At 46.9% G+C, this 27,456-nt stretch overlaps 1 protein-coding gene across 1 annotated transcript in view; it reads right to left on the bottom strand.

The window, feature by feature from the left end:
• LOC148481847 (maltase-glucoamylase-like) overlaps nucleotides 1-26,814 on the bottom strand; it is a 212,421-nt gene extending 185,607 nt beyond the window's left edge. The window contains exons 1-6 of the mRNA XM_088452934.1: nucleotides 26,688-26,814; nucleotides 23,374-23,453; nucleotides 16,254-16,374; nucleotides 15,384-15,493; nucleotides 13,226-13,380; nucleotides 1,529-1,700 (exon numbers count right to left, since the gene is read on the bottom strand). Coding sequence (XP_088309060.1) covers nucleotides 1,529-1,700; nucleotides 13,226-13,380; nucleotides 15,384-15,493; nucleotides 16,254-16,374; nucleotides 23,374-23,453; nucleotides 26,688-26,814 — 765 coding nt within the window. The remainder of the gene's footprint in view (nucleotides 1-1,528; nucleotides 1,701-13,225; nucleotides 13,381-15,383; nucleotides 15,494-16,253; nucleotides 16,375-23,373; nucleotides 23,454-26,687) is intronic.
• Between the last annotated feature and the right edge of the window lie 642 nt (nucleotides 26,815-27,456).

Below are 27,456 nucleotides of genomic sequence, written 5' to 3'. Positions count from 1 at the left end.
CAGGATTGTGAGTGACAGAAAACCTGCTACAACGTCTGCATTGCCGCACTCTAAATGGTCAACTACAGGATATATGGTCAACCATAGGATGTCGGAGCTCGGGATCCCGGTGGTTAGAAATCTGATGCCAGCATCCCGACCAGGTTACAATCCCAACGGCTCTAGGTAAGTACTCCTAACCTAACCCCTAACCCTAAACCTAACGCTCCTTCCCCGGTACCTAAACCTAAACTTCCCTCTAGTGCTTAAACCTAACTTCCCCCTCCCTGCACCCTAAACCTAACCCTCCCCCCTTAGTGCCTAACCCTAACCCTGCCCACTTAGTGACTAACCATAACCCTAAACCTTCCCATAACCCCGCTACTATCAGTACCTTCGGGATCCTGGCGGTCATGGTACCGGCATCAGGAGTCTGATAAGTGTTGGGATTCCGGCGTCGTCATCTGAATGCCGGTATCCCCGATGTCGGGATTATGAACGTATCCTGGACCCCCCACATGCCCAAGATTGTTGAACCCCCACTTGTGCCCCTATATACCCCAAAATATATTATGTAACATCGCGTTTTCCTTGTAGAGAACATGCTTTATTGTCTGTAACACAAGAAGACAATAGGAGCTCACTGGATGGGATGCAATCGGGACAATGGCTGTCTTAATCCCGACAGCCGGCTTCCCCACTGCTTTATCCCAGCGAGGGTGAAATGCCCGGTGTCTAGATGTAGACACCGCTCATTTCACCGATGCCGGGAGACAGGCGCCCGGCATCCCGATCGAAGGGATGCCGGGCGCCGCGTGCGGACAGCCTTGGGGGGGAGGGTTAGGTTTAGGGCACCCGGGGGGGACTTAGGGTTAGGCTCTTAGAGGGAGGATTAGGTTTAGGCACTTTGGGGGGAGGTTAGGGTTAGGCACCCCTAAGGAGGGTTAGGGTTAGGGGGTTAGGTTAGGTTAGTTTTTACTTACCTTAGAGATGATCGGGATTTCCAGCGCTGTTGGGCATCCGCTGCCGGGAACTCTGCTTCTGTCGGCCAGGCGCTGCCGGGATTCGAACTGCCGGCCAGAGGGCCGGCGGTATTTCATAAAAATCCCCACTAGATGATTATTTACTAACGCTAATAAATGTTCTAGCAAGTTCTAGAAAGTTCTCACGCTACATATAACAGTAATGCTTTCCTTGTCTTTATTATTTAAAGGTATAATACAGGAAGCCAAACTTTCATCTAACAGTATAAGTGAGACATTGGGTAATGGTAAATGACCTAAACCTCTGCATGATACACTTTATTTAATTGCACTAATTAGACCTAGATATAATTAATCCTGTAATAGATTAACAAACTGTAAAGGTATAGTAAGCCGCCCTTCTAATCTCGCTTATAATTTCTTATTGCAAGCCGCACATTTACAGACTCCTTCTGGTTATTTCCTTATAATTACTAACTGCATTGTAAACCAGGTAAACTGTAATCACAGTGTGTAATGAGCTTATTATAATTAGATAAGGGATTTATATAATAATAAGTACTTACTCCATTGGGAAACTCATCTCTGTTAAATATAGGCCACTTCCTCCAGTTTGTATCGTGCTTATACTGCCGGTGAACATGTTCCCCCAAACCATATATATTGCTACTGGGTAGTTTAATGGTCAGCTGCAGGAACTGGTCAGCATACAGGAGCGGTCCTATGGTGGTATCAAAGCTGGTGGGGCAGAATATACACAATATATTATAGTCTTTGTATAGCCTGATACCAACGTCATCATACATGAAGCTAAATCTCATCAATGCTGATGTAATATAAAATGGCTTTTAGGATAATGTTACACAGCAGCACAAATTGCATTTCTTAAAAAAACTAGGTAAAAGATTAGACTAAAGTTCATTAATAGGGAAAACGCAAACAAATCCGCAGATATAAACAGTTTACAAAGAGACAAAACCTCAACAGGTTGCAGAGTTTATTCCTGGCTAATGGCAACCAAATAGTTATATACTGTACAGAGAATAAAAGTGCAGCTCTTACTACAGACAGGGAGATCAAACCTTCTGACGTTACCCATAGCAACCTATCATTTTATAGAATGTACTACAGTGATAGGCAACATACTTTGGGGTCAGCATTGGGCAGTGAGCTTAATGAATACAATTAATGAATGTAAGTCACACCTATGTAATAATCTATCAGCCGGCCCTTTAAACACGCAATAAAATGTATAACAAACAAATATAACAACAAAGCAGGAAGGAGCTGAGGGCTGAAAGTGAAGCCTGGAGGGGCCACATGTGGCACCAGGGCTGCCTGATTGTACTAGATAAAAGATAGCCGGAAGCTGATAAATTGCTATGGGCAACTTCCCCACTTTTCCTGTTTATGGTATTTAAAACACTTTCACAATAATGTAAAAAAAAGAAAACACCCCTGTATTATACATCTCAGGACATGATAACAATCGTCTAATCCTGACACACGTTGCTTCTTCATTCTGGCTTTTTTTTAGTAATGATAAAAGCAAAATCTGTTACATATTAATTGTCTGATGACCTTAGATGTATCAACCAGTAAGACATGTACAGAAGGAGAGAAAGAAGGCTCTTTTCCTGGGGCACTCTTATACGTAATGTTATACAACTTAAAATATAACTTTTATTTAAGTCAATTAAAATATCACACTTATTATCATGCGATGGTGAACAAGCCTCATAGCAGGCGAAACGCGTGTCCATCGGCAACACATGGATGTGGTCTGGCTGGTGCACACACCGACCACCTTCCCCTGATATCTACTAAGGGTAATTGTATCACCTCACTCTGACATCTGTATCTGCTCCCAAGTGATAATCTTAACATGCTTGTTCTGTTCTCTATCTATAGCTGGGATGTATGCTATATCTGCTGGCAAATTTATCTATCAGACCTGCACATACATATATAATCCTCTTGTATATGTGATCAATACTGTCTGAATCAACCAGCATTGGGGATTTTTTCTTTCTACATAGGGTTTTACCAAACAGCACATAGGCAGACTTATATCTAATTAGAATACTCTAGGTTATGTAATAAATAGATGCCCTAGAAAGTCTCTGTGAAGAGTGTAATATATTCTTCTACCTGTTATGTGGGGGTACTATTTATGGACACAATTTTGGGATTACTAGATGTCTATGAATATGTGACATACTCCCTTATCTTTATAATGGAGGTACTATATATGGACATGATTTTGGAGGAATGATTTATACATCCCTATGAATTGATTTGCTACAACAAATTTCATGATATCTTAGTCAGGGCCATAACTAGGGTAGTGTGACCAGCACCATGGCACAGGGCACCGCAGGGCAGGGGGCGCTGTTGGGCCTGTCAGTTTTCCTGTTTATTATCATTCTCACTTGTAGCTTCCTCTTCTTTTATCCCCAGCATCTCCAGGCTTCCCCTATCTCTTCCCTGGCCCTTCCCCATGAGGCCATGGCCCTCTCTCAGGTGCACTATATTATGTCCCTATTTATCCCAAGCATCTCCTGGCCTCCCCTATCTCTTCCCTGGCCCTTCCCCATGAGGCCATGGTCCTCTCTCAGGTACACTATAATATGTACCTATTTATCCCCAGCATCTCCTGGCCTCCCCTATCTCTTCCCTGACCCTTCCCCATTAGGCCATGGCCCTTTCTCAGGTGCACTATATTATGTCCCTATTTATCCCCAGCATCTCCTGGCCTCTCCTATCTCTTCCCTGGCCCTTCCGCATGAGGCCATGGCCCTCTCTCAGGTGCACTATAATGTCCATATTTATCCCCAGCACCTCCTGGCCTCTCCTATCGCTTCCCTGGCCCTTCCCCATGAGGCTATGGCCCTCTCTCAGGTGCACTATATTATGTCCCTATTTATCCCCAGCATCTCCAGACCTCCCCTATCTGTTCCCTGGTCCTTCCCCATGAGGCCATGGCCCTCTCTCAGGTGCACTATATTATGTCCCTATTTATCCCCAGCATCTCCTGGCCTCCCCTATCTCTTCCCTGGCCCTTCCCCATGAGGCTATGGCCCTCTCTCAGGTGCACTATATTATGTCCCTATTTATCCCCAGCATCTCCTGGCCTCCCCTATCTCTTCCCTGGCCCTTCCCCATGAGGCCATGGCCCTCTCTCAGGTGCACTATATTATGTCCCTATATATCCGCAGCATCTCCTGGCCTCCCCTATCTCTTCCCTGGCCCTTCCCCATGAGGCCATGGCCGTCTCTCAGGTACACTATATTATGTCCCTATTTATCCCCAGCATCTCCAGGCCTCCCCTATCTCTTCCCTGGCCCTTCCCCATGAGGCCATGGCCCTCTCTCAGGTGCACTATATTATGTCCCTATTTATCCCCAGCATCTCCTGGCCTCTCCTATCTCTTCCCTGGCCCTTCCCCATGAGGCCATTGCCCTCTCTCAGGTGCACTATATTATGTCCCTATTTATCCCCAGCACCTCCTGGCCTCTCCTATCTCTTCCCTGCCACTTCCCCATGAGGCCATGGCCCTCTCCCAGGTGCACTATATTATGTCCCTATTTATCCCCAGCATCTCCTTGCCTCCCCTATCTCTTCCCTGGCCCTTCCCCATGAGGCCATGGCCGTCTCTCATGTGCACTATATTATGTCTCTATTTATCCCCAGCATCTCCTGGCCTCCCCTATCTCTTCCCTGGCCCTTCCCCATGAGGCCATGGCCCTCTCTCAGGTGCACTATAAAGTCCATATTTATCCCCAGCATCTCCTGGCCTCCCCTATCTCTTCCCTGGCCCTTCCCCATGAGGCCATGGCCCTCTCTCAGGTGCACTATATTATGTCCCTATTTATCCCCAGCATCTCCTGGCCTCCCCTATCTCTTCCCTGGCCCTTCCCCATGAGGCCATGGCCCTCTCTCAGGTGCACTATAATATGTCCCTATTTATCCCCAGCATCTCCTGGCCTCCCCATCTCTTCCCTGGCCCTTCCCCATGAGGCCATTGCCCTCTCTCAGGTGCACTATATTATGTCCCTATTTATCCCCAGCATCTCCTGGCCTCCCGTATCTTTTCCCTGGCCCTTCCCCATGAGGCCATGGCCCTCTCTCAGGTGCACTATATTATGTCCCTATTTATCCCCAGCATCTCCTGACCTCCCCTATCTCTTCCCTGCCGCTTCCCCATGAGGCCATGGCCGTCTCTCAGGTGCACTATATTATGTCCCTATTTATCCCCAGCATCTCCTTGCCTCCCCTATCTCTTCCCTGGCCCTTCCCCATGAGGCCATGGCCGTCTCTCATGTGCACTATATTATGTCTCTATTTATCCCCAGCATCTCCTGGCCTCCCCTATCTCTTCCCTGGCCCTTCCCCATGAGGCCATGGCCCTCTCTCAGGTGCACTATATTATGTCCCTATTTATCCCCAGCATCTCCTGGCCTCCCCTATCTCTTCCCTGGCCCTTCCTCATGAAGTCATGGCTCTTTTCAGGTGCGTTATCTTATGTCCCTTCGAAAAATGGGGGGGGGGGGGCACCGATGCTATCTCTGGCACAGGGCACCAAAAAGTCTAGTTACGGCTCTGATCTTAGCATGCTATATCTGTGTAAGCACATTATATCAGATACATATACTCCTGTTGTTGTGGATGTTATATATTTTCGTATTATTTCTTACAAATTAACTGACCAGTGAAACAAATCCATGTAAGTTACTTTATACTATCACACACATGTAAAAAATAGAGATTAGTCCATTACAGAGACACCTTCAATGGTTTATTTCTATACCCTGTAGATTATCATATATGAAAAGGAACCTCTACAATTATTATTATTATTATTACCAGTTATGTATATAGCGCACACATATTCTGCAACGCTTTACCGAGAATATTCACATCAGTCCCTGCCTCAGTGGAGCTTACACTCTATATTCCCTATCACATGGTCACACACATACACACTAGGGGTAATTTGTGTTGAAAGCCAATTTACCTACCAGTATATTTTTGGAGTGTGGGAGTAAACAGGAGCACTCAGAGGAAACCCACGCAAGCACAGGGAGAATGTACAAACTCCACACAGGTAGGGCCGTGGTGGGAATCAAACCCATGACCTTATTGCTGTGAGGCAGTAATGCTAACCATTACACCGTCTTTGATAAAATTATGAATTTTTGTACCTATGAATGTGTAACCTGGGTTCCCTGTATGAGAACAACTTTTCTTTATTATTACTATATGAAATTTTCGCTTTTGCTTTTGTGCTTTTGTGATTCCTTCTTTTGAATTTTCGGAGTATTTTATACGTTAGATGTGACGTTTTCAGTTTTTTTATTTCAGGTGATATATACTGGTTATTACGTCCATCTTTATAGGAATCTAAGTATATGTTGATCTAAGGACACATAATAATTGTGATATTCCTCTCTTGCATACCTTCTAGAGACACATAATTTTAATTGACTTGAATAAAAGTTATATTTTAATTTGTATAACACTACATATAAGAGTGCCCCAGGAAAAGAGCCTTCTTTCTCTCCTTATGTACATGTCTAAACTAGGGGTGAGCGGGTTCGGATTTCTGAAATCCGAACCCCCCCGAGCCCCCCCGATCCGAGTCCGATCCGAGTCAGGCTCGACTTTTCCCGCCTGACTCGGATCTGACATCGAGGCAAAACGTCATCATCCCGCCTTCCGAGTCTCGCGGGTTTTGGATCCTATATAAGGTACCCGCGTCGGCGCCATTTTCTCACTCGGCTGTGGACAGTGAAGAGGGAGGGTGGGAGTTAGTGCTGTGTAGTGTAGTGTAGTGCTGCTGTTGTCCACTACTTCAAAGTCCATAGGGGCTGGCTGTGTTGTGCTGTGCTGCTGTTGTTAATAGGGGCTGTGTCCACTACTTCAAAGTCCATAGGGGCTGGCTGGACTGTGTTGTGCAGTCAGTTCCAAAGTCCTGTGCAGTGTCCCAGTCCTAAAGGGGTGCTGTAGTGTTGTCCAGGGGGTGCTCTGTCCATCAGGGGTGCTCCCCCCAAGTGCTAAAAAAATAATATATTTTCTGTGTTTGTGAATTGTGTGCGCAGTAGCCGCACGTGCATCAACAAAGTAGTGCCAAGCGTGCGCCTGTGTCATAAGTAAAGGGCCGGCTGGCTTGACCGTTAAGGGTGCTGTAACCCCCGAAAGTACACTCCAGTCCAAACCAAAAAAAAAATTATTTTCTGTGTTTGTGAATTGTGTGCGCAGTAGCCGCACGTGCATCAACAAAGTAGTGCCAAGCGTGCGCCTGTGTCATAAGTAAAGGGCCGGCTGGCTTGACCGTTAAAGGGTGCTGTAACCCCCGAAAGTACACTCCAGTCCAAACCAAAAAAAAATTATTTTCTGTGTTTGTGAATTGTGTGCGCAGTAGCCGCACGTGCATCAACAAAGTAGTGCCAAGCGTGCGCCTGTGTCATAAGTAAAGGGCCGGCTGGCTTGACCGTTAAGGGTGCTGTAACCCCCGAAAGTACACTCCAGTCCAAACCTAAAAAAAAATTATTTTCTGTGTTTGTGAATTGTGTGCGCAGTAGCCGCACGTGCATCAACAAAGTAGTGCCAAGAGTGCCCCTGTGTCATAAGTAAAGGGCCGGCTGGCTTGACCGTTAAAGGGTGCTGTAACCCCCGAAAGTACACTCCAGTCCAAACCAAAAAAAAATTATTTTCTGTGTTTGTGAATTGTGTGCGCAGTAGCCGCACGTGCATCAACAAAGTAGTGCCAAGCGTGCGCCTGTGTCATAAGTAAAGGGCCGGCTGGCTTGACCGTTAAAGGGTGCTGTAACCCCTGAAAGTACACTCCAGTCCAAACCAAAAAAAAATTATTTTCTGTGTTTGTGAATTGTGTGCGCAGTAGCCGCACGTGCATCAACAAAGTAGTGTCAAGCGTTCGCCTGTGTCATAAGTAAAGGGCCGGCTGGCTTGACCGTTAAGGGTGCTGTAACCCCCGAAAGTACACTCCAGTCCAAACCAAAAAAAAAGATTATTTTCTGTGTTTGTGAATTGTGTGCGCAGTAGCCGCACGTGCATCAACAAAGTAGTGCCAAGCGTGCGCCTGTGTCATAAGTAAAGGGCCGGCTGGCTTGACCGTTAAGGGTGCTGTAACCCCCGAAAGTACACTCCAGTCCAAACCAAAAAAAAAATTATTTTCTGTGTTTGTGAATTGTGTGCGCAGTAGCCGCACGTGCATCAACAAAGTAGTGCCAAGCGTGTGCCTGTGTCATAAGTAAAGGGCCGGCTGGCTTGACCGTTAAAGGGTGCTGTAACCCCCGAAAGTACACTCCAGTCCAAACCAAAAAAAAATTATTTTCTGTGTTTGTGAATTGTGTGCGCAGTAGCCGCACGTGCATCAACAAAGTAGTGCCAAGCGTGCGCCTGTGTCATAAGTAAAGGGCCGGCTGGCTTGACCGTTAAAGGGTGCTGTAACCCCCAAAGTACACTCCAGTCCAAACCAAAAAAAAATTATTTTCTGTGTTTGTGAATTGTGTGCGCAGTAGCCGCACGTGCATCAACAAAGTAGTGCCAAGAGTGCGCCTGTGTCATAAGTAAAGGGCCGGCTGGCTTGACCGTTAAAGGGTGCTGTAACCCACAAAGTACACTCCAGTCCGAACCAAAAAAAAATTTATTTTCTGTGTTTAGCCGCACGTATATATCAAATCGATATAACATAAATGGAGGACCAAACTTTCTCCGATAAAAATAAAATAGAGAAAGATCAAGAACCACTTCCTCCTAGTGCTGAAGCTGCTGCCACTAGTCATGACATAGACGATAACATGCCATCAACGTCGTCTGCCAAGGCCGATGCCCAATGTCATAGTAGAGGGCACATACAATCCCAAATGGCAAAGTTCAGGAAAATGACCTTGAAAAAGACATTTAAATCAGCTGAAGAGAAACGTAAACTTGCCAATATGCCATTTATGACACGGAGTGGCAAGGAACGGCTAAGGTCGATCCCTAGTATGTTCATGACTAGTGGTTCAGCTTCACATGACGATGGAAGCACTCCTCCCACTAAAAAAATCAAAAGAGTTAAGCTGGCAAAAGCACAGCGAAGAACTGTGCTTTCTAAGAAGATATCACAAATCCCCAAAGAGAGTCCAAGTGTGGTGGTGGTTGCGATGCCTGACCTTCCCAGCACTGGACGGGAAGAGGTGGCTCTTTCCACCATTTGCACGCCCCCTGCAAGTGCTGAAAGGAGCACCCACAGTCCACTTGCTGATATGCAAATTGAAGATGTCACTGTTGAAGTACAACAGGATGAGGATACTGGTGTAGCTGGCGCTGAGGAGGAAGTTGGCGAGGAGGATTCTGATGGTGATGTGGTTTGTTTAAATCAGGCTCCGGGGGAGACAGTTGTTGTCCGTGGGATGAAAAAGCCCATCACGGTCATGCCTGGGCAGAAGACCAAACATTCCACCTCTTTGGTCTGGCAATATTTCTATCCAAATCCGGACAACAACTGTCTTGCCATATGTACCATATGTAAAGGTGAAATAAGTAGGGGTAGGGACGTCAACCACCTAGGAACATCCTCCCTTATACGGCACCTGCAGCGCGTTCATAAAAAGTTACTGTCAAGTTCAGAAACTTTGGCTCAGACCGTAAGCAGTCCAGGGACACCTAAATCCCGTTGTCCTGTTGTATCCAAGCGCCTGCAAACCACACCGTCAACTCCCTCCTCGTCAATTTCCTCCTTAGTCAGGATCGGAAGTAGTCCTGCAGGCCATATCACTGGCATGACTGACTCTCCTATCCGGGATTCCTCCGGAGGATCCTGCATTGCTACGCCTACTGCTGCCGCTGCTGCTGTTGCTGCTGCTGCTGGGAGTCGTTCATCATCCCAGAGAGGAAGTAGGAACACCACTACTTTTACTAAACAATTGACCCTCCAACAGTCCTTAGCGAGGAGGATGAAGTACGACAGCAGTCATCCTGAAGCAAAACGTATAACTGAGGCCTTGACTGCTATGTTGGTGTTAGACGTGCGTCCGGTATCCGCCATTAGTGCAGTGGGATTTAGACAATTGATGGAGGTAGTGTGTCCCCGGTTCCAAATCCCGTCTAGATTCCACTTCACTAGGCAGGCGATACCGAGACTGTACAGAAACGTCAGAAAAAGTGTCCTCAGTGTCCTGAAAAATGCCGTTGTACACAATGTCCACTTAACCACGGACATGTGGACAAGTGGAACAGGGCAGACTAAGGACTATATGACTGTGACAGCCCACTGGGTAGATGTATCACCTTACGCAGCAACAGCAGCAGCGTCACCAGTAGCAGCATCTCAGAAACGCCAGCTCGTTACAAGGCAGGCTACGCTGTGTATCACCGGTTTCAGTAAGAGGCACACCGCCGACAACCTCTTAGAGAAACTGAGGGAAATCATCGCCCAGTGGCTTACCCCACTTAGACTCTCCTGGGGATTTGTGATATCTGACAACGCCACCAATATTGTGCGGGCATTACATCTGGGCAAATTCCAGCACGTCCCATGTTTTGCTCACACAATAAACTTGGTGGTGCAGAATTTTCTGAAAAGCGACAGGGGCGTGCAGGAGACGCTTTGGGTGGCCCGAAAAATTTCTGGCCACTTTCGCCATTCAGCGACTGCGTGCTGAAGACTGGAGCGCCAGCAAACACTCTTGAACCTGCCCCGCCATCACCTGAAGCAAGAGGTTGTGACGCGGTGGAACTCAACCCTCTATATGCTTCAGAGGATGGAGGAGCAGCAAAAGGCCATACAAGCCTATACATCCACCTATGACATAGGCAAAGGAGGGGGTATGCACCTGACTCAAGCGCAGTGGAGAATGATTTCCGTGTTGTGCAAGGTTCTTCAGCCCTTCGAACTTGCCACACGTGAAGTCAGTTCAGACACTGCCAGCTTGAGTCAGGTCATTCCCCTCATCAGGCTTTTGCAGAAGCAGCTGGAGAAAGTGAAGGAGGAGCTAAGACGGAGCGATTCCGCTCGGCATGTGGGACTTGTGGATGAAGCCCTTCATTCGCTTTGCCAGGATTCCAGGGTGGTCAATCTGTTGAAATCAGACCACTACATTTTGGCCACCGTGCTCGATCCTAGGTTTAAAGCCTATGTGGTGTCTCTCTTTCCGGCCGACACAAGCCTGCAGAGGTGCAAAGACCTGCTGGTGAACACACTGTCAGCTGAAGCGGAACGTGACACGTCAACGGCTCCTTCTTCATTTTCTCCCGCAACTGGGGCTGCCAGGAAAAAACTTAGGTATCCTAAGCAACCCGCTGGCGGTGATGCAGGGCAGGCAGGACCAAGTTTGGACATCTGGTCCGGACTGAAGGACCTGGCAACAATTTCTGACATGTCTACTGTCACTGCATATGATACTGTCACCATTGACAGAATGGTGGAGGATTACATCGGTGACAGCATCCAAGTAGGCATGTCAGACAGTCCATACCTGTACTGGCAGGAAAAAGAGGCAATTTGGAGGCCCCTGTACAAACTGGCTCTATTTTACCTGAGTTGCCCCCCCTCCAGTGTGTACTCCGAAAGAGTGTTTAGTGCAGCCGGGAACCTTGTCAGCGAAAGGCGTAGGAGGTTGCTTCCACAGAATGTGGAGAAGATGATGTTCATCAAAATGAATTATCAGCTCTTCCAGGGAGACCAGCCTCCAGAAGGTACAGAGGGACCTGTGGTGGTGGATTCAAGTGGGGACGAGTTAATACTTTGTGAGGATGAGGATGTACACACTGAAGAGGGTGAGGAATCGGTGGATGAGGAGGATGAGGATGACATCTTGCCTCCGTAGAGCCAGTTTGTGCAGGGACACATTAATTGCCAGCTTGTTTTGTGGGGGCCCAAACGAACCAATCATTTCAGCCACAGTTGTGTGGCAGACCCTGGCGCTGAAATGATTGATTTGTTAAAGTGTGCATGTCCTGTTTATACAACATAAGGGTGGGTGGGAGGGCCCAAGGACAATTCCATCTTGCACCTCTTTTTTTCTTTGCATTATGTACAGTTTGGGGCCTAGTTTTTCTAACTGCCATCCTGCCTGCCACTGCAGTGTCACTCCTAGATGGGTCACGTGTTTGTGCCGCCCACTCGTGTCGCTTAGCATAGTCATCCAGCTACCTCGGTGCAACCTTTTGGACATAAAAACACTATTGTGAGGTGTGAGGTGTTCAGAATAGACTGGAAATGAGTGGAAATTAAGGTTATTGAGGTTAATAATAGCATAGGAGCAGAAAAACCTACAAATTCTGTGATTTTAGCTGTTTTTATGCTTTTTTTCAAAAAAATACAGATCCAAAACACAAAACCCAGAACCCAAAACACGGAAGGGTGGTTTTGGCAAAACCAATCCAGATCCAAAACACGAAGAAAGATCCAGATCCAAAACCAAAACACAAAACACGAAAAGTGGCCGGTGCACACCCCTAGTCTAAACTTAAGGTCTAGGAAGCGTCACCAAGTGATTTTTAACTCAGAATTGGGCTCCTATACACTATGAACCTCATTCATAGTCGGTAGCAATCGCCGATGCGCTCGCAACTGACTCGATGGTTAGTCCTGCGCATGTGCAGCGGCCGCACTGCACGTGCGCAAGCCCAGGAGTGACAGAGAACTCTGCCGCTCCGGAGCTCTCTACAAAAGGGGCGGCTGTCGATGTTGATCCACAGCTCGCCCCGTTTTGTAGGCTGGCCGGGGGGGTGGTTTCCAAAACTGAGGCGTTCCTTAATGAACGCCTACCGTTTTGTGGGTGGCCGCACTGACATCATCAGTGATGTCAGTGGGGAGTTTCCTGCTCTTTCAGAGCAGGAAGCTCCCTGGGGCTTACGAGTGCCCAGACCCAACCTTAGGGTCTGGTTGTAAGCCCCGATGGTCACGATGGTGTTCACCATCAACCTGGTCGGTCGTTAAGCTGTGGGTGGTAAGCCACATCTTACCGATCGACAAGGAGGCGGTCGTCCAGGATGCAAGCGGCCGCCCTGATTCAGTGCGACCGCTTGCAACTAACGACCACCTATGTGTTGGAAAACAATATTTGATTATTATATATAAATCTTCTGTGCGGATTCTTAATTTTCTCTTTAACATCAACCACTAAGACTACTGAGGCATAGATGATTGTTAATGTATATTATAAAATTGTAAAAAGATAAGTAAATAGCAAAATATACATTTATTTACAATATATATATATATATATATATATATATATATATATACTTACAGTACTCTGACATCGGGTGTTTTCCTCACAACCTTAACGCCAAACGGATTCTCTACCAATTCCACATCATAATTTGGGTTTGGTTCAGCTGTTCCAGTAAAATCTTTTACGTGCTCGTGAGGGACTTCAAATCTATTATTCATCGGGTCTGTGATCTACAGAGAAAACAAAAATAACATTTCACATTTGAGGAAATTACTAGAGAACACAACTCTTGTTTAAAGGTAAACATGAATCCTGAAAAATACTGTACATTATGTCTTATTGGGTAACAGCCTTAATTAAAATAGAGACATGTTTCAATGCTAATCTGTAATCCCGAAACCAGTTTCAAAGAAGAACAATGCAGAGGCTGGTGGATGGAGGCCCCAGAGGTGAGGCTGCAGCGCAGTCCAAAATTCAAACAGGGGAACCACACCAACTGCCAGTGACTCCCGGCCGGTCATGTTTGGCAGCAGTTAGGGTGGCAGTTGGTGTCGCTCCCCTATTTGAATTTTGGACTGTGCTGCAGAATCACCTCTAGAGCCACCAAGTGAAGTACAGGGGTGCTCAATCTTATCAAAGAAGAAGCCATAGATCTCAGTTGGACTTGAGCCAGCTCTAAATCTATAGGATGTAGTCACAAAATATGGATGTGGTTTATTCACATTTTAGGCAAGGTCTGTTCTTATGTGGGTGAGGCCTTACACTAGAACACGGAAAGAAAACAAAGGCATTTATTAGCCCAATAGCCAGTGGCATAGCTATAGTGGTGGTGGGGCGTTACTATGGAGATCAGAAACTTAGGGGGTCCGTCTCCAGTCCTGTATCATCTGCACCCAGGTCTTATAGTTGTTTACCAAGTTCCTAGGCAACTGGATTCAGCATGTTGCCCAACCTGGAAGGGCGACTCACCGGCTCTCATATAGGTGCCGGTCTCTATTCTTCCCCACCGGTAATATTGGATGTGAGGATTGTGCTCACTGAAACCTCGAAATGTTGTATATGGTGAACTAATAATAATAATAATAATAATAATAATAATAATGCAACTAATGTATGTTAGTAATAATAATTGGATTAAGTTTAAAAGTAAAAACAATGTGCTAGACATGACGCTCTGCACTATAATGTATGTGCCCCAGACACCTGCTCACCGGTAATCTGTCAGGGAATGTATTGATCCTGTCATTAACCATATGCTCAGGTCTCACAGTGTCAGGTCTCAGCCCATACCTTCTTCTAATGGTCCCCGTCCTGTGTCAATGCTAACGGGAGCTGGAATCACTGATCTTTTCCCCGTGTAATAAACATTTTAGTCAGTACAAGAAAGTTATTGAATATTTTCATGCTACATAAAACAGTAACACTTTCTGTATTGCTGTAGTGTAAGAATTGTCCATTGCAGGCAGCTTCCCCAACTTATACACAGACCAGTGGTTCTCCCCACAGAGCCATCGGAGTTGTACGCAAATCATCGGGTCCTACGTCCATTATATCAGTGTAACTCCTTATTTTCCTCTCAGTAGCTTGCTCCTAACCATTCTCCCACCAAACAGCACTAGCCTGAGAAACTTACCATCTATTAATCCCTCAACACAACAATGGAAAGGTACAGTATGAAGTATGTCCTAGAGATAACTTTCCTGGCAGCCTCAATGGTGATAGCTAGAATAGGCTGGCCTAAAGCAACACAAGCTATGCAGGCTGCAAGCCCCTGGCTGGCATTACTTTGGGCACCCAACACAAGCTATGCAGGCTGCAAGCCCTTGGCTGGTATTACTGTGGGCACCCAACACAAGCTATGCAGGCTGCAAGCCGCTGGCTGGCATTATTGTGGGCACCCAACACAAGCTATGCAGGCTGCAAGCCCCTGGCTGGTATTACTGTGGGCACCCAACACAAGCTATGCAGGCTGCAAGCCGCTGGCTGGCATTATTGTGGGCACCCAACACAAGCTATGCAGGCTGCAAGCCCCTGGCTGGTATTACTGTGGGCACCCAACATAAGCTATGCAGGCTGCAAGCCCCTGGCTGGTATTACTGTGGGCACCCAACATAAGCTATGCAGGCTGCAAGCCCCTGGCTGGCATTACTGTGGGCACTCCTGCTGTAACCCAAGCAAGTACAATAGTTGTCTACATACAGTACAAGTGTTTCAGTGTTTGCATTAAACAGACCTTAAATCTAAAGCGGTTTTTGGACTGTATTTCCGCAGTAAGAAGCAGATCCTCTATTTCTGTCCCAAACACTTTCGGTGTAGGCAGCCTCTTCAGCTGAGCATCAAACCCTGCACATAAATGACATATTCTTTTTTTATTCTTTGAAACAAGGAGAATAATTTATGTTCTGTTCAAGCAAAAACTTCAGTCAACACTGCATCATTTCCACAGTCTCCTTTTGAAATTAAATGATACCCAAACTACTGTACAGTATAAAACACTATTTTATATTAATATATTTTAAAGCGACAATGGCCAAAATGCGGTCAAGCCCCCGAATATGCCGTTTTCGGGGGTCTGATCGCACTTCTAGTATTTACCAAGCTCCGGAATGCATTATATTCCGTACCAGGACCAAGAGGGGATATCGCCATCTTTAAATGGCATTACCCAGTAGATGCCTATAGACTTCTTTCTGTAATTCTCCTTAGAGAAATCCAAATTGGATCCCTCCCAGTGTCCTCCGCAGCGGCACAAGCCATTCTGTGCATGCACAGAGGGAATTCTGGGTATTAAACTCGGAAGTCCCTCTATCCCTCTTATCGGTAGAGCTGGCCTTTGTGATTAGAATCGCAAATCTAGGTACATTCCAGCGTAATTAACACCGATATGTACACGATAAGTGGCGGAATGTATCATGGATACAATGCTTAGAACATTCCACCCAATATATTTAGCAGCTCCACCATAATAAGGATCACTGTACAATTTGAGAAACAAACTGAACATATACAATAATGAAATCATAGGAAAGAGAAGGTGAATTCTTCGTACTGAACAGAAAGTTGAATCATTTGGTAAATATCAACCTACGGTGTCCTGTGTTACCTTTTGTGGTGCTAATCTTCCCACCGACAACTTCATATCCATGGCTGAGTGTAAAGAAACACCAGGGTGCAGCGTACTCATTATAAGGCACCCAGCAACATCCTCGTTCTATGCAGCCCGCCTGTTATCAGAAATAACAATAGTAAAGTCATTAAACAAGGGGACATAAAAGAAAATATCACTATCACAGATAATAGAGACAGTATTCTGCTACAGAGAGGTCTAACGAGCAAAGCTGGTGGCAAAGCATAGACTACGCAGCTGGTTCAGAGTTCCACAAAAGTTTGCTTCGTGGCTGGGTAACGCAATCATTTGCAACTGCGCATGCAACAGAACTGGGGGGAGATTTATCAAACCTTGGAGAGAGATAAAGTGCCAACCAATCAGTTTCTAAGTGTCATATTTCTAACTTAGGGCGGTGTTGAATTAGTTCTGCACCCGCAAAACATTTTCGCATGCCGTACTTTTTGCCAGCATCGCGTGTTTTGGACGCAAAAACTTTTTGTGCGCGCCCCCGCTATTCAACGTATTCGATTCCAAAAGACGCGAAAACGTGACCAGGCGAATGTAAAACAGACGAAAAGTGCTCTCAGAATTAGGGATATCAATCTGACACCCCCAAAAACATGCACTAACATTGGGGATCAATGTAGTTGCCCCTGATTAGCCCTAATAAAGCTATTTGGGGCAATTAAGTTGTGTCAATTGCTTCTAATTAGCGTCTTTACACAAGTGGTAAAGAATGGCATTTAGCAGTTTTTTTGTGTGAAAATAAGTAGTCCTGTCAAATTTGGGGTACTTGAAAATGGGTGCAAGCATGGTTTAAAGACGCTAAAGTGAAGTTTAAAAAAACGGGAAAAAAATGCACTTTACGCACGCACCTGCAATCCTAAAAACACCTCACTCATACTAGCAGATCCCCAAAAAGTCTATTTTGCTAGTTTTAAGTTTGTACCCCCACTTTATACTTTTTCACCCCCAATTTCAAAGTGTTTTTTTGGGGTGTTCCTCACTTTTTTTTTAGGGATTTTTGGACGCAGTTATCCTTTGGGGGGCTGTCCGAAGGGTTCTGAGTGATTTTGCCACCTTTGCACCCCAAAATAGCGATTTTGCACTTTTTTCTCCACCTATTCAGAGGCGAATCTTTATCGCGTACGCGAAAAGCATTTGCAGTTGAATACGAAGATAAGTTTCTAACTGGCGAAAAGTCGCAATCCGCGATACTTTTCCGGGGATCTCGACTTTTCGCGGCTAATGGAATACGGGCCATATTCGGCAACATGGCAGTTAGGAGCTGATTGGCTGTGCAGGCTGGGATGAGAACCGGTGTGTGAGGACAGCGTAGGAGCCGCTGATGCAGCCAGATGATATTAGGTGAGAAGCACTGACTAGATGGAAACCACGGTCAGCCAGCGTCCCAGGCAGGATGAGCATGTGGAGAGGGCATCGCTGATGTCTGACAAGATGAATAACAACGGAGGCCGGTGAGGTCAATGGCCTTACAGAACTGCAACTTGACAATAGGGCTCTGTGCTGGTGTATAGAGCTGTGTTTCAGAATATAGGGATGTGCAAAAAATATATAATTATTATGTTAGCTGTTTATAAGTTGGACACTTCCTGTAGTTATCAGCTCAGCTCCCTCACCCGATTAGAAATCCCTCCAACCCGGGCCCCCAAATCCCTCCTCATCTGCACCGTCTCAAAGAGCTTTCTCTGGGCATACAGTTGGTGAGGGTTGGTAATAATATCGTAACTAAGGGCAGCCTAACCCCTAACTAATGTCCACTATACACATACTCAGGGTCAGGGGGCACTGGGAGGCGGAGCAACTGTGCCCATGTTTAGCCTGGTCAGTAATCTGTCCTGGCCGGGCACTGGGAGCCATGGGGGGGGTACTTAAACATCAGCGATCACTGCAGGCGTGTCTGAGGGGAGTGCCTGACATTAGGGTGTGCCTAAGCACACCCATATAAACTCTGCATCATACAAATGACTGTGTAATAGATTCCAGGCCTCATTTAGCAAAGATCGCAGTTGCTTATACACGCAATTGGATGGTTGTTGCTTACAGCGCATGCGTATACATTGCAGTGTGCGTGTGCGAAACCGCCACTGCGATCGGGACTGCAATCACAGTGGCCACAAAGATCCGTGGCAGAGTGATTGATAGGAAGTGCCGTATATGTGGGTGGTGATGAGGGGAGGGACGGGCGAATGTATTTATGCCAGTGCGTTTCAACGCCGTTGCAGGGGCGTGCGTAAATTATCCACTGCAATACCATACGCAGCCTGAGGCCTCATTGCCTGCGCTGAAGTAAGCAATTCCTGAGAGAGGTCTGAGCTGCCGTAACTGTGCGTATGGTTCCGATGTTACACGATGTTACCGATTATTTTGCTATGTTGCCCAAGTGTACGGATGTGAGTAAAGGGAAGTGGGCGTCCTTATGTCAGGCTGCGATCGCTAAGCGAATGCAAACATTTACATATCGCCGCTGATATTAGCTACTGCGCTGCATGGGTATAAGCAGAATAGCGATCCATGATGAATCAGGCCCTCTGCTTCTTATATGAGGTACCAGTCCTGTATGTATTCTGCTTTGTTTACCAGCCATAAGAAGTGACTTCTTTTTGTATATTGTTGGCAGAATGTGTTTGGCTTTATATAATAGCCAACATAATGTGCTCAGTTTTATATAGTTGCCTATATCCTAACAGTGGGGAGGATGGTGTCAGGACTCTCTTGCGTGTGCCTTCAGTGCATGTCCTAAAGCACCTGGTGGGCACATTTAGGGGGAGTGGGGGCATGTCATACCCTCTGTTTTTGTCATGCTGGGGTCTTGCCTGGTGCTGCAGGAGCTGCTGTGCAGGTCCCAGACTCTCCCAGCACAGTGTGGGTGATGCTATGCACAGCAGTGGTGACCAAGTGCCCCCCAACCCTGCCCTCTGCCTGCGGCCCACGGGGGGACAGTGGCACAGTGCCCCCCAATCCTGCCCTCTGCCTGCGGCCCACGGGGGGACAGTGATACAGTGCCCCCCAATCCTGCCCTCTGCCTGCGGCCCACGGGTGGGACAGTAACACAGTGCCCCCCAATCCTCCCCTCTGCCTGCGACCCGTGGGTGGGGACAGTGACCAAGTGCCAGCCAATCCTCCCCTCTGCCTGCAGCCCACGGGGGGGCAGTGACACAGTACCCCCCAATCCTGCCCTCTGTCTGCAGCCCATGGGGGGGACAGTGACACAGTGCCCAAAAAGTTACCATTAGAATAAGTTTTGTGCAGTGCAAAATCCTCTTAAATGACATGGCGCTGATGTGCGTTGTGGAGCAGCACAGAAAGGACATTTAATAGTGTCAAATCAAGGTTATTATAATGCAATAAACAGTAGAGACCGGAAGGATATTTCTAGGGAATTCCTGTTATTACGGAATGGAGCACAGACCTTTTTTTTTTGCAAAAGTATATGAACTTTGTACCAGTCGGACACTGCAGCTTCCCTGTGTGCGTCTTTCATCAGTATCGCTTCTGCAACTATCGCTACACGCCCTTCCCTAGTGTACATCCCTGCGTCTGCACGTGCAAGGACCACGGCAACTGCTTTCAGCATCTTCGGTCGCACCTTTGGTTGCACCAATGAAACTTGCACTAGCCCTATGTCTGTCTGATATGGCCTCAGGTCTTGATTCAGAGCCGCTCGTAAGCGGCCGCTCGTTAGTTCTGACCGATGTTCGCACATCTGCACATGCATACGGATTGTAATACGCATACGCGAACCAGTCAGTGCGGCCGAAAATCGTTTGTTCGCTATATAGCGAATGCCTGCTATTTTGAGTGACAGGAGGAGGCGTATGTGGGTGGTAACAGGGGAAGGTGCTTGAAAATGGGGAGTGGAGATCAGAACGCAGGCGTGCGTAAAGGTCATAACGGGCGTTTTATGGGTGTGCATAATTAATCCACCAGCGTCATTGACCACGTTACTTGTTTTTTTTTAACTCAGAACTGCTCGCAAAATAGCGGTTGAAAAAACCAGCCACAAGAATAGCGAGCAGTTCATACGCTATTCGATGTACTCGATTAATCTATTAAATAGCGGACATGACGTATGGTGCGAGCGGCCAGGGGGCGTATTTTTCAAAATTACAACCTCAAGTTATGCTTGCTCGTTCAGACTTAGAGGCGTGAACAGACCGCAAAGAGCGAATGGTTCATTTGAATAGCCACCCCTTGTTTTTGAACGAACGACCGCAAATAGCGAGCGGCTCTGAATCAGGGCCTCAGTGTGAACTATTCTGCATCTCCGTCCACAGCTACTGTCAGCAACACGTCCGCAACAATCCCATAACACGCCCTTAACACGCCCATAACACGCCCATAACACTCCCATAACACTCCCATAACACGCCCATAACAATCCCATAACACGCCCATAACAATCCCATAACACGCCCATAACATGCCTATCACATTCCCATAACAATCCCATAACACGCCCATAACACGCCCATAACACGCCCATAACACGCCCATAACACGCCCATAACAATCCCATAACACGCCCATACCACGCCCATACCACGCCCTTAACAATCCCATAACACGCACATAACACGCACATAACACGCCCATAACAATCCCATAACACGCCCATAACACGCCCATATTAATCCCATAACACGCACATAACATGCACATAACACGCCCATAACACGCCCATAACATGCCCATAACACGTCCATAGCAATCCCATAACACGCACATAACATGCACATAACATGCCCATAACAATCCCATAACACGCCCATAACACGCCCATAACAGTCCTATAACAATCCCATATCAAGCAACTAAACACGCCCATAACACGCCCATAACACGCCCATAACACGCCCATAACACGCCCATAACACGCCCATAACACGCCCATAACAAGCCCATAACACGCCCATAACACGCCCATAACACGCCCATAACACGCCCATAACACGCCCATAACACGCCCATAACAATCCCATAACACGCCCATAACACGCCCATAACACGCCCATAACAATCCCATAACAATCCCATAACACGCCCATAACAATCCCATAACACGCACATAACACGCCCGTAACACGCCCGTAACACGCCCATAACAATCCCATAACACGCCCATAACACGCCCATAACAATCCCATAACACGCACATAACACGCCCAGAACACGCCCAGAACACGCCCATAACACTCCCATAACAATCCCATAACACTCCCATAACACGCCCATAACACGCCCATAACACGCCCATAACAATCCCATAACACGCCCATAACACACCCATTACAATCCCATAACACGCCCATAACACGGGCTATCCCAGTGCATCCACTTAGTGACCGGACAATGACACACGGAATGGAAGTTGATGAAATCACTATATAGGGCCATCACAGGTGCATGTCAGGGAGGGGTTAATCTAGATTACAAAAAATCAATGTCCTGTGCGGCATGGATGGGATCAGTTATTGGAGGGTAGGCTGATCCTTGTAGTGCCATATTGGAAGGGGCCCTCCAGTAAATTAGCTCTCAATTTAGAAGTACATACTGTAAATATATGACCCAAAGTAGGTGTAATTATTATGTAATGTAGGACTACCAGAACAGAGACGCCTTGCCAGGGCTTAGTGGCTTACCATATATTTGCAAATGTATAATGCAGCTGAGATCTCTGCATTGCTATTATCAGGTAGAATGTCAGTAGCTTTAGGCTGGCCTATGTGCAGTGTGCTGGGGGAACCCCTCCCTTACATGCTCCTGTGTTGGGCTTATAAATTGATTTGAGCAAGTTCCATTCTGTGTGTCGTTGTCCTGTGGGCATGGATGCTATCAGTAGATGGAGGATATTTATTTTGCATATAAGAAATGGGATACAGAAAGCAAAAAGGGAGGGACACAATATAGAGGTAAGGAGGGTACACAAAGATCGCTATAATGGGATCCGGACAAAATACAGATAGTCAGGATGCAGGATGCTGGCACCACTATCCCGTCACCTGTCATAATCCCGGCGCTGGCATCCTGATGATAAGTACTGGGATTAGGGGGAGGGTTAGGGTTAGGCACTAGGGGGAGGGGGTAGAGTTAGGCAATAAGGTGGGTGGTTAGGTTTAGAGTGCAGGGAGGGGGAGGGGGAGCTTAGGTTTAGGCACTAAGGGGGAGGTCAGGTTTAGAGTGCAGGGAGGGGGAGGTTAGGTTTAGGCACTAAGGGGGGAGGTCAGGTTTAGAGTGCAGGGAGGGGGAGGTCAGGTTTAGGCACTAAGGGGGGAGGTCAGGTTTAGAGTGCGGGGAGGGGGAGGTCAGGTTTAGGGTGCAGGGAGGGGGAGGTTAGGTTTAGGGTGCGGGGAGGGGGAGGTTAGGTTTAGGGTGCAGGGAGGGGGAGGTTAGGTTTAGGGTGTGGGGAGGGGGAGGTCAGGTTTAGGGTGCGGGTAGGGGGAGGTTAGGTTTAGGGTGTGGGGAGGGGGAGGTTAGGTTTAGGGTGCAGGGAGGGGGAGGTTAGGTTTAGGGTGCAGGGAGGGGGAGGTTAGGTTTAGGGTGCGGGGAGGGGGAGGTTAGGTTTAGGGTGCGGGGAGGGGGAGGTTATGTTTAGGGTGCAGGGAGGGGGAGGTTAGGTTTAGGGTGCAGGGAGGGGGAGGTTAGGTTTAGGGTGCGGGGAGGGGGAGGTTAGGTTTAGGGTGCAGGGAGGGGGAGGTTAGGTTTAGAGTGCGGGGAGGGAGAGGTTAGGTTTAGGCACTAGAGGGAAGGTCAGTTTTAGGCAGCGGGGAGGGAGGGTTAGGGGAAGGGAGAGGGGAACGGGTTAATATTCTGACCTCTGGGATCTCATGCACCTGCGTCCCATACCCAACCAAGTAACAACATTTATTATAATCCCCTGAATAAGGGTGGGATAGACTGGGCCCATGTTTATTAGGTTAGAGGGCACTATAGGATTTCTGTTGTTAATCCTGCCACCAGCAAAAAAGGAACTGAAATTATGTCCAACACCATCAACACCCAGCAACCCGCAAATGCAGCAGCAATGTCTAAATGCATAATGTCTATGGTAGAAATAGGAGAGTCAGTGATCACTGCTTATAGACAGGCTTACCTCGCTAGCTCCTTCCTCGGGATAACAGTCTATCCTGCTATTGAAATCTATTGCAGTGCACTCTGCTTCTTCTGCTTTTACTGAGCAAAGAAAGAAATAGGAATAAATTAAACATAATTATTGTATTTCAGTTTTTTAGCTTCATCAGATATGATACAGAACGGACTGTATGAGAGGTAAGCGTTCTATGCTCTGAGATACTCATTTAATAACTTAGGGTCTCATTCAGACCCACTCGCGAGCACAGGACGCTCACAAGCGGGTCGATGGTACCCGAATGCGCATGCGCACAACGGAGGGAGCTCCGTCGTGCGCATGCGCGAGACCCGGCAAGCAACGAGGAAGCCGTCGCTCGGGGTCTCGCACCAAAGGGGGCGTGCTGTCGATGGTGACTGACAGCACGCCCCCTTTGGTTGGCGTGCCGGGGGCGTGGCTGCCAGACGGAGGCGTTCCCATGGGAACGCCTACCGTCTGGGTCCAGCCCCACTGACATCACTAGTGATGTCAGTGGGAGTGATTTTGGCTCTGATAGAGCCAAAATCACTCCAGGGCTTGCGGTCACCGAGACCCTACCGCAGGGTCTCGTCGCAAGCCCGATTGTCGTGATGGTCTTGACCATCGCGACCATCATCATGGACGCTCGCATAAGCTGTGGGTGGTAACCCACAGCTATGCGAGCGTCCAAGAGGCCGCTCCATTTTTAGGTAGGACATCCCTGATTCAGAGCGAGCACTCTGGTCAGAGCGTCTGGCTCTGAATCAGGCCCTTAATCACATCATAAAATAGAAACAACCAGAGATGCTCTCTGTCTTTTTTAAACCGCAAACAGCATAAGGAGAGAACTGAGATTATTACAAATTATCTTGTAAGTCTACATCAGAGAGAAATATTTATGGAAAAGATCGATTAAAGTAACACTGACAAATATATTTATTTAGCATTTGCTCAAGATGGAGGAAACAAAACTGTGTGGGGTCCCTAATGAAATCCATGACCAGCCTCACCCATTTCAGCCTGGCCTGCTACTGGAATATCAGGGGAAAAACTGGTGTGGGTCCCCCGTGATTTTTCAATAACCAGCACCAGGCTGAACCAGTCGGAGGGCTTAAGCTGCGTACACACGGGACGATTCGCTCCACAAACACTGAATGATATCATGAACGATATCGTTCAGTGCCGGGCTCCCTCCATCATCCCCATAAATGTTCAACCTGACAATATCATCAGATTGGATGGGAGGTTCGGGAGCTGAACGATAACGACCAACTACAAACAGGAGTGCACATTGGTCATTATCGTTCATCGTTTTGGGGCTGAAACTGAACAATATTTTGGACGATTGAATGATAACGATATCGTCATTGTTCCGTCGTCCAAAAAATCACTGCGTGTACGCAGCTTTACACTATAGCAGTGAGACACAAAGCGTGGGGTCTCCCTACCGTAATGTAAAACTAGCCCAAAACTGGTCATCCTCAGAAAGTCGGGACTCCAAAAAATAAAATGGAGTAATGAGGTTTCTAACCAATCACATTTCACAAAATCATCATGCATACACTAATAGTATAGCATACATAATGAAGGTTAATGTGAGTATACCATATTTTATGTAGCTATCAAACCAGAGAAGTTATGTGCAGTTATTTGTACTTAAATTAAAAATTAAGTTGGCAGTCCTACGATGGACCCCGATTTAATTCACTGGTCAGCAGAGACTTGGTTATGACATCCTCTATGGGGTGGGTGAACAGGAGACAAAATGTATGGGAGTACTTTGTCCTGTGTCAGACTGGGGGGATCAAGTTATAAGTTGAAGGCTGTACCGACATTTCCTGCTGTTCCTCTCGGGCAGAATAAGCCACATGTGATATTCTGTGTAAGTTTTTTATTTTTATTTTTAAATTGTAACACATTTGTCTTTGTAACCTGTAACACTTTTGTTTCTTTACAACTTTTCTGTAACTAAGCAATGTACTTATTTTGTAAATAAAGTGTTCTTTATTAGTCTACTTCATATATGCTTCAGAACACAGGCCCTCATTCAGAGCCGTACGCTCTGAGCAGAGCTCACGCTCTGAATGAGGGCCGGCCTCCATGAAAATGGAGCGTCCTCCTGGAAGCTCGTATAGCTGTGGGTCACCACCCACAGGCTATACGAGCGTGCAGTTTGATGGCCGCGATGGTCTTGACCATCGCGACCATCGAAACTGCGAGCCGGAGCCTGCGGTTGAGGTTTTCAACCGCAAGCTCCGGAGTGATTTTGGCCCCCGTCAGGGAGGCACGCCCCCGGCACGCCTACCAAAGGGGGCGTGCTGTCAATCAACGTCGACAGCACGCCCCCTTTGATCAGACACAACGAGCGAAGGACTTTCCTTCGCTCGTCGCGTCTGGCGCATGCGCACGACGGAGCTCCCTCCGTCGTGCGCATGCTCAGTCCAGAACATTGACCCACTTGCGAGCGGACAGCCGCTCGCGAGTGGGTCTGAATCAGGCCCCCAGTCTTTGAGAAAGCAATAGAATCACTAAGGTTACACTATAACTGTTAGTGTGAAGGGACCCGTGACTCCATTGTAATTACCATGGGTGCGGGTGGTAAAATGTATGGTAAACCAGGCAGAGAGATAGTATATTCATGTAAGATCTGGCTTGAACATGGTCAAACCTGTTCACCTTGGTCAAAAATCGCTTAGTAATAAGTAGTTTATCTAAAGTTTGAAAATTTCCTGCAACTCATCGAACTTTAAAGTTGACTCAACTAAACATTTTGTGAATAAGTTCAAGGATCTCGTTCCTGAGGAAATCTCAATGGCAGTGAAAGCAATAACTTCAAGGAAACCATGGAATATTTAATTCCATGAAATAGCATATTGTAATTATATCAGAGTTTCCCAAATACTGCCATTACAGACCATATTTTAAGGCTATCCATGTTTGAGTCCAGATGGTTAAATCAAATTGACTGAGGTACTAATTAAGTGCTTAAGCATGGTTATCCTTAAAACCTGGACTGTAATGGTGGAGTTTGGGAACCCCTTGAGTTATGTACTGTATTACCACACCCTTCTTCAAATAGTGATAAAGAACATACACCATCATTATCTCTCAATTGTTTTAGTGTTTTATTGTTCTTATGCCAATAAAATAAAAAGAAAATTGTTACTTTATAGTTAAAATAAAAATAAAAAACACAGAGAAAAAATCTAAATAAAACCGCAAGTTCATGATTGTTAATTTCACACATTGTGTATAATACAGTAGCTCATACTATATGTTTCCATGCACAATATCTATTCTGTTTTCAGCCAGGTCCTTACCGGTTTCCTTGACTCCTGGTTCTTCTGTCTCATTAGGTACGGCAAACGCAATGGACATTTTGGTGACCAAAATAAACATCACAATGAGAGATATCTCCAAAAAACTGAGTTTTCTTTTTTTACCCATCTAAAAGAGAAAAGAAAGAAAAAACCTCAGAGAACTGTCACTGATGTCTCATACACAAAACAACAGACATAAGTGATAAATCAGGATTTACAGCCTATCAAATGTAGCATTAAGGCAAAAGTGATGAAAAGATCACAATCATAATAAAGGCTGATACTTTATATCAAGAACTGCATCACCAGTGCCCCCTCTTTTACTTCCTGGTAGAGGGTCTCATTCTTGAAATGAATGTGCCTAGTAAATAATTTTCATACATAAAGATGTAACTATCAAAGTAACAGGGTGCACCGGTGGTGTCACAAAGTGGCCGTGGGGGGGTGCGAGCCGATCCCGGGTGTCACCCGCTGAGTGGTGACACCAAGGTGCAGACTCCCCCTCACTGACAGGAACTGGGTGCTGCTCTGTAGCATGAAGTGCAGCACTCGGCTCCTGTCACAGTGAGGGAGCCGGCACTGCCCACACCTCCAGCACCCCCCACTACCCCATTGATAACCACAGGCCGGGGACCAGGTTTGGGACATGAGACCACGCCCCCTTCTCTGTGGCCACACCCCATTCCCGAGGTGACATCCCTTTTTCGGCAGGACGCGCAGCTGTGCCGCACACAAGGCATCCCTTCCCGCACCGGGTGTCACTGCAGGG

Source organism: Taudactylus pleione, unplaced genomic scaffold, assembly GCF_031769625.1.
Source record: "Taudactylus pleione unplaced genomic scaffold, aTauple2 ptg000559l, whole genome shotgun sequence".
Lineage (NCBI taxonomy): Eukaryota > Metazoa > Chordata > Amphibia > Anura > Myobatrachidae > Taudactylus > Taudactylus pleione.
Note: the sequence above shows the minus strand (reverse complement) of the source record. Positions and strands in the feature narration are given on the sequence as shown.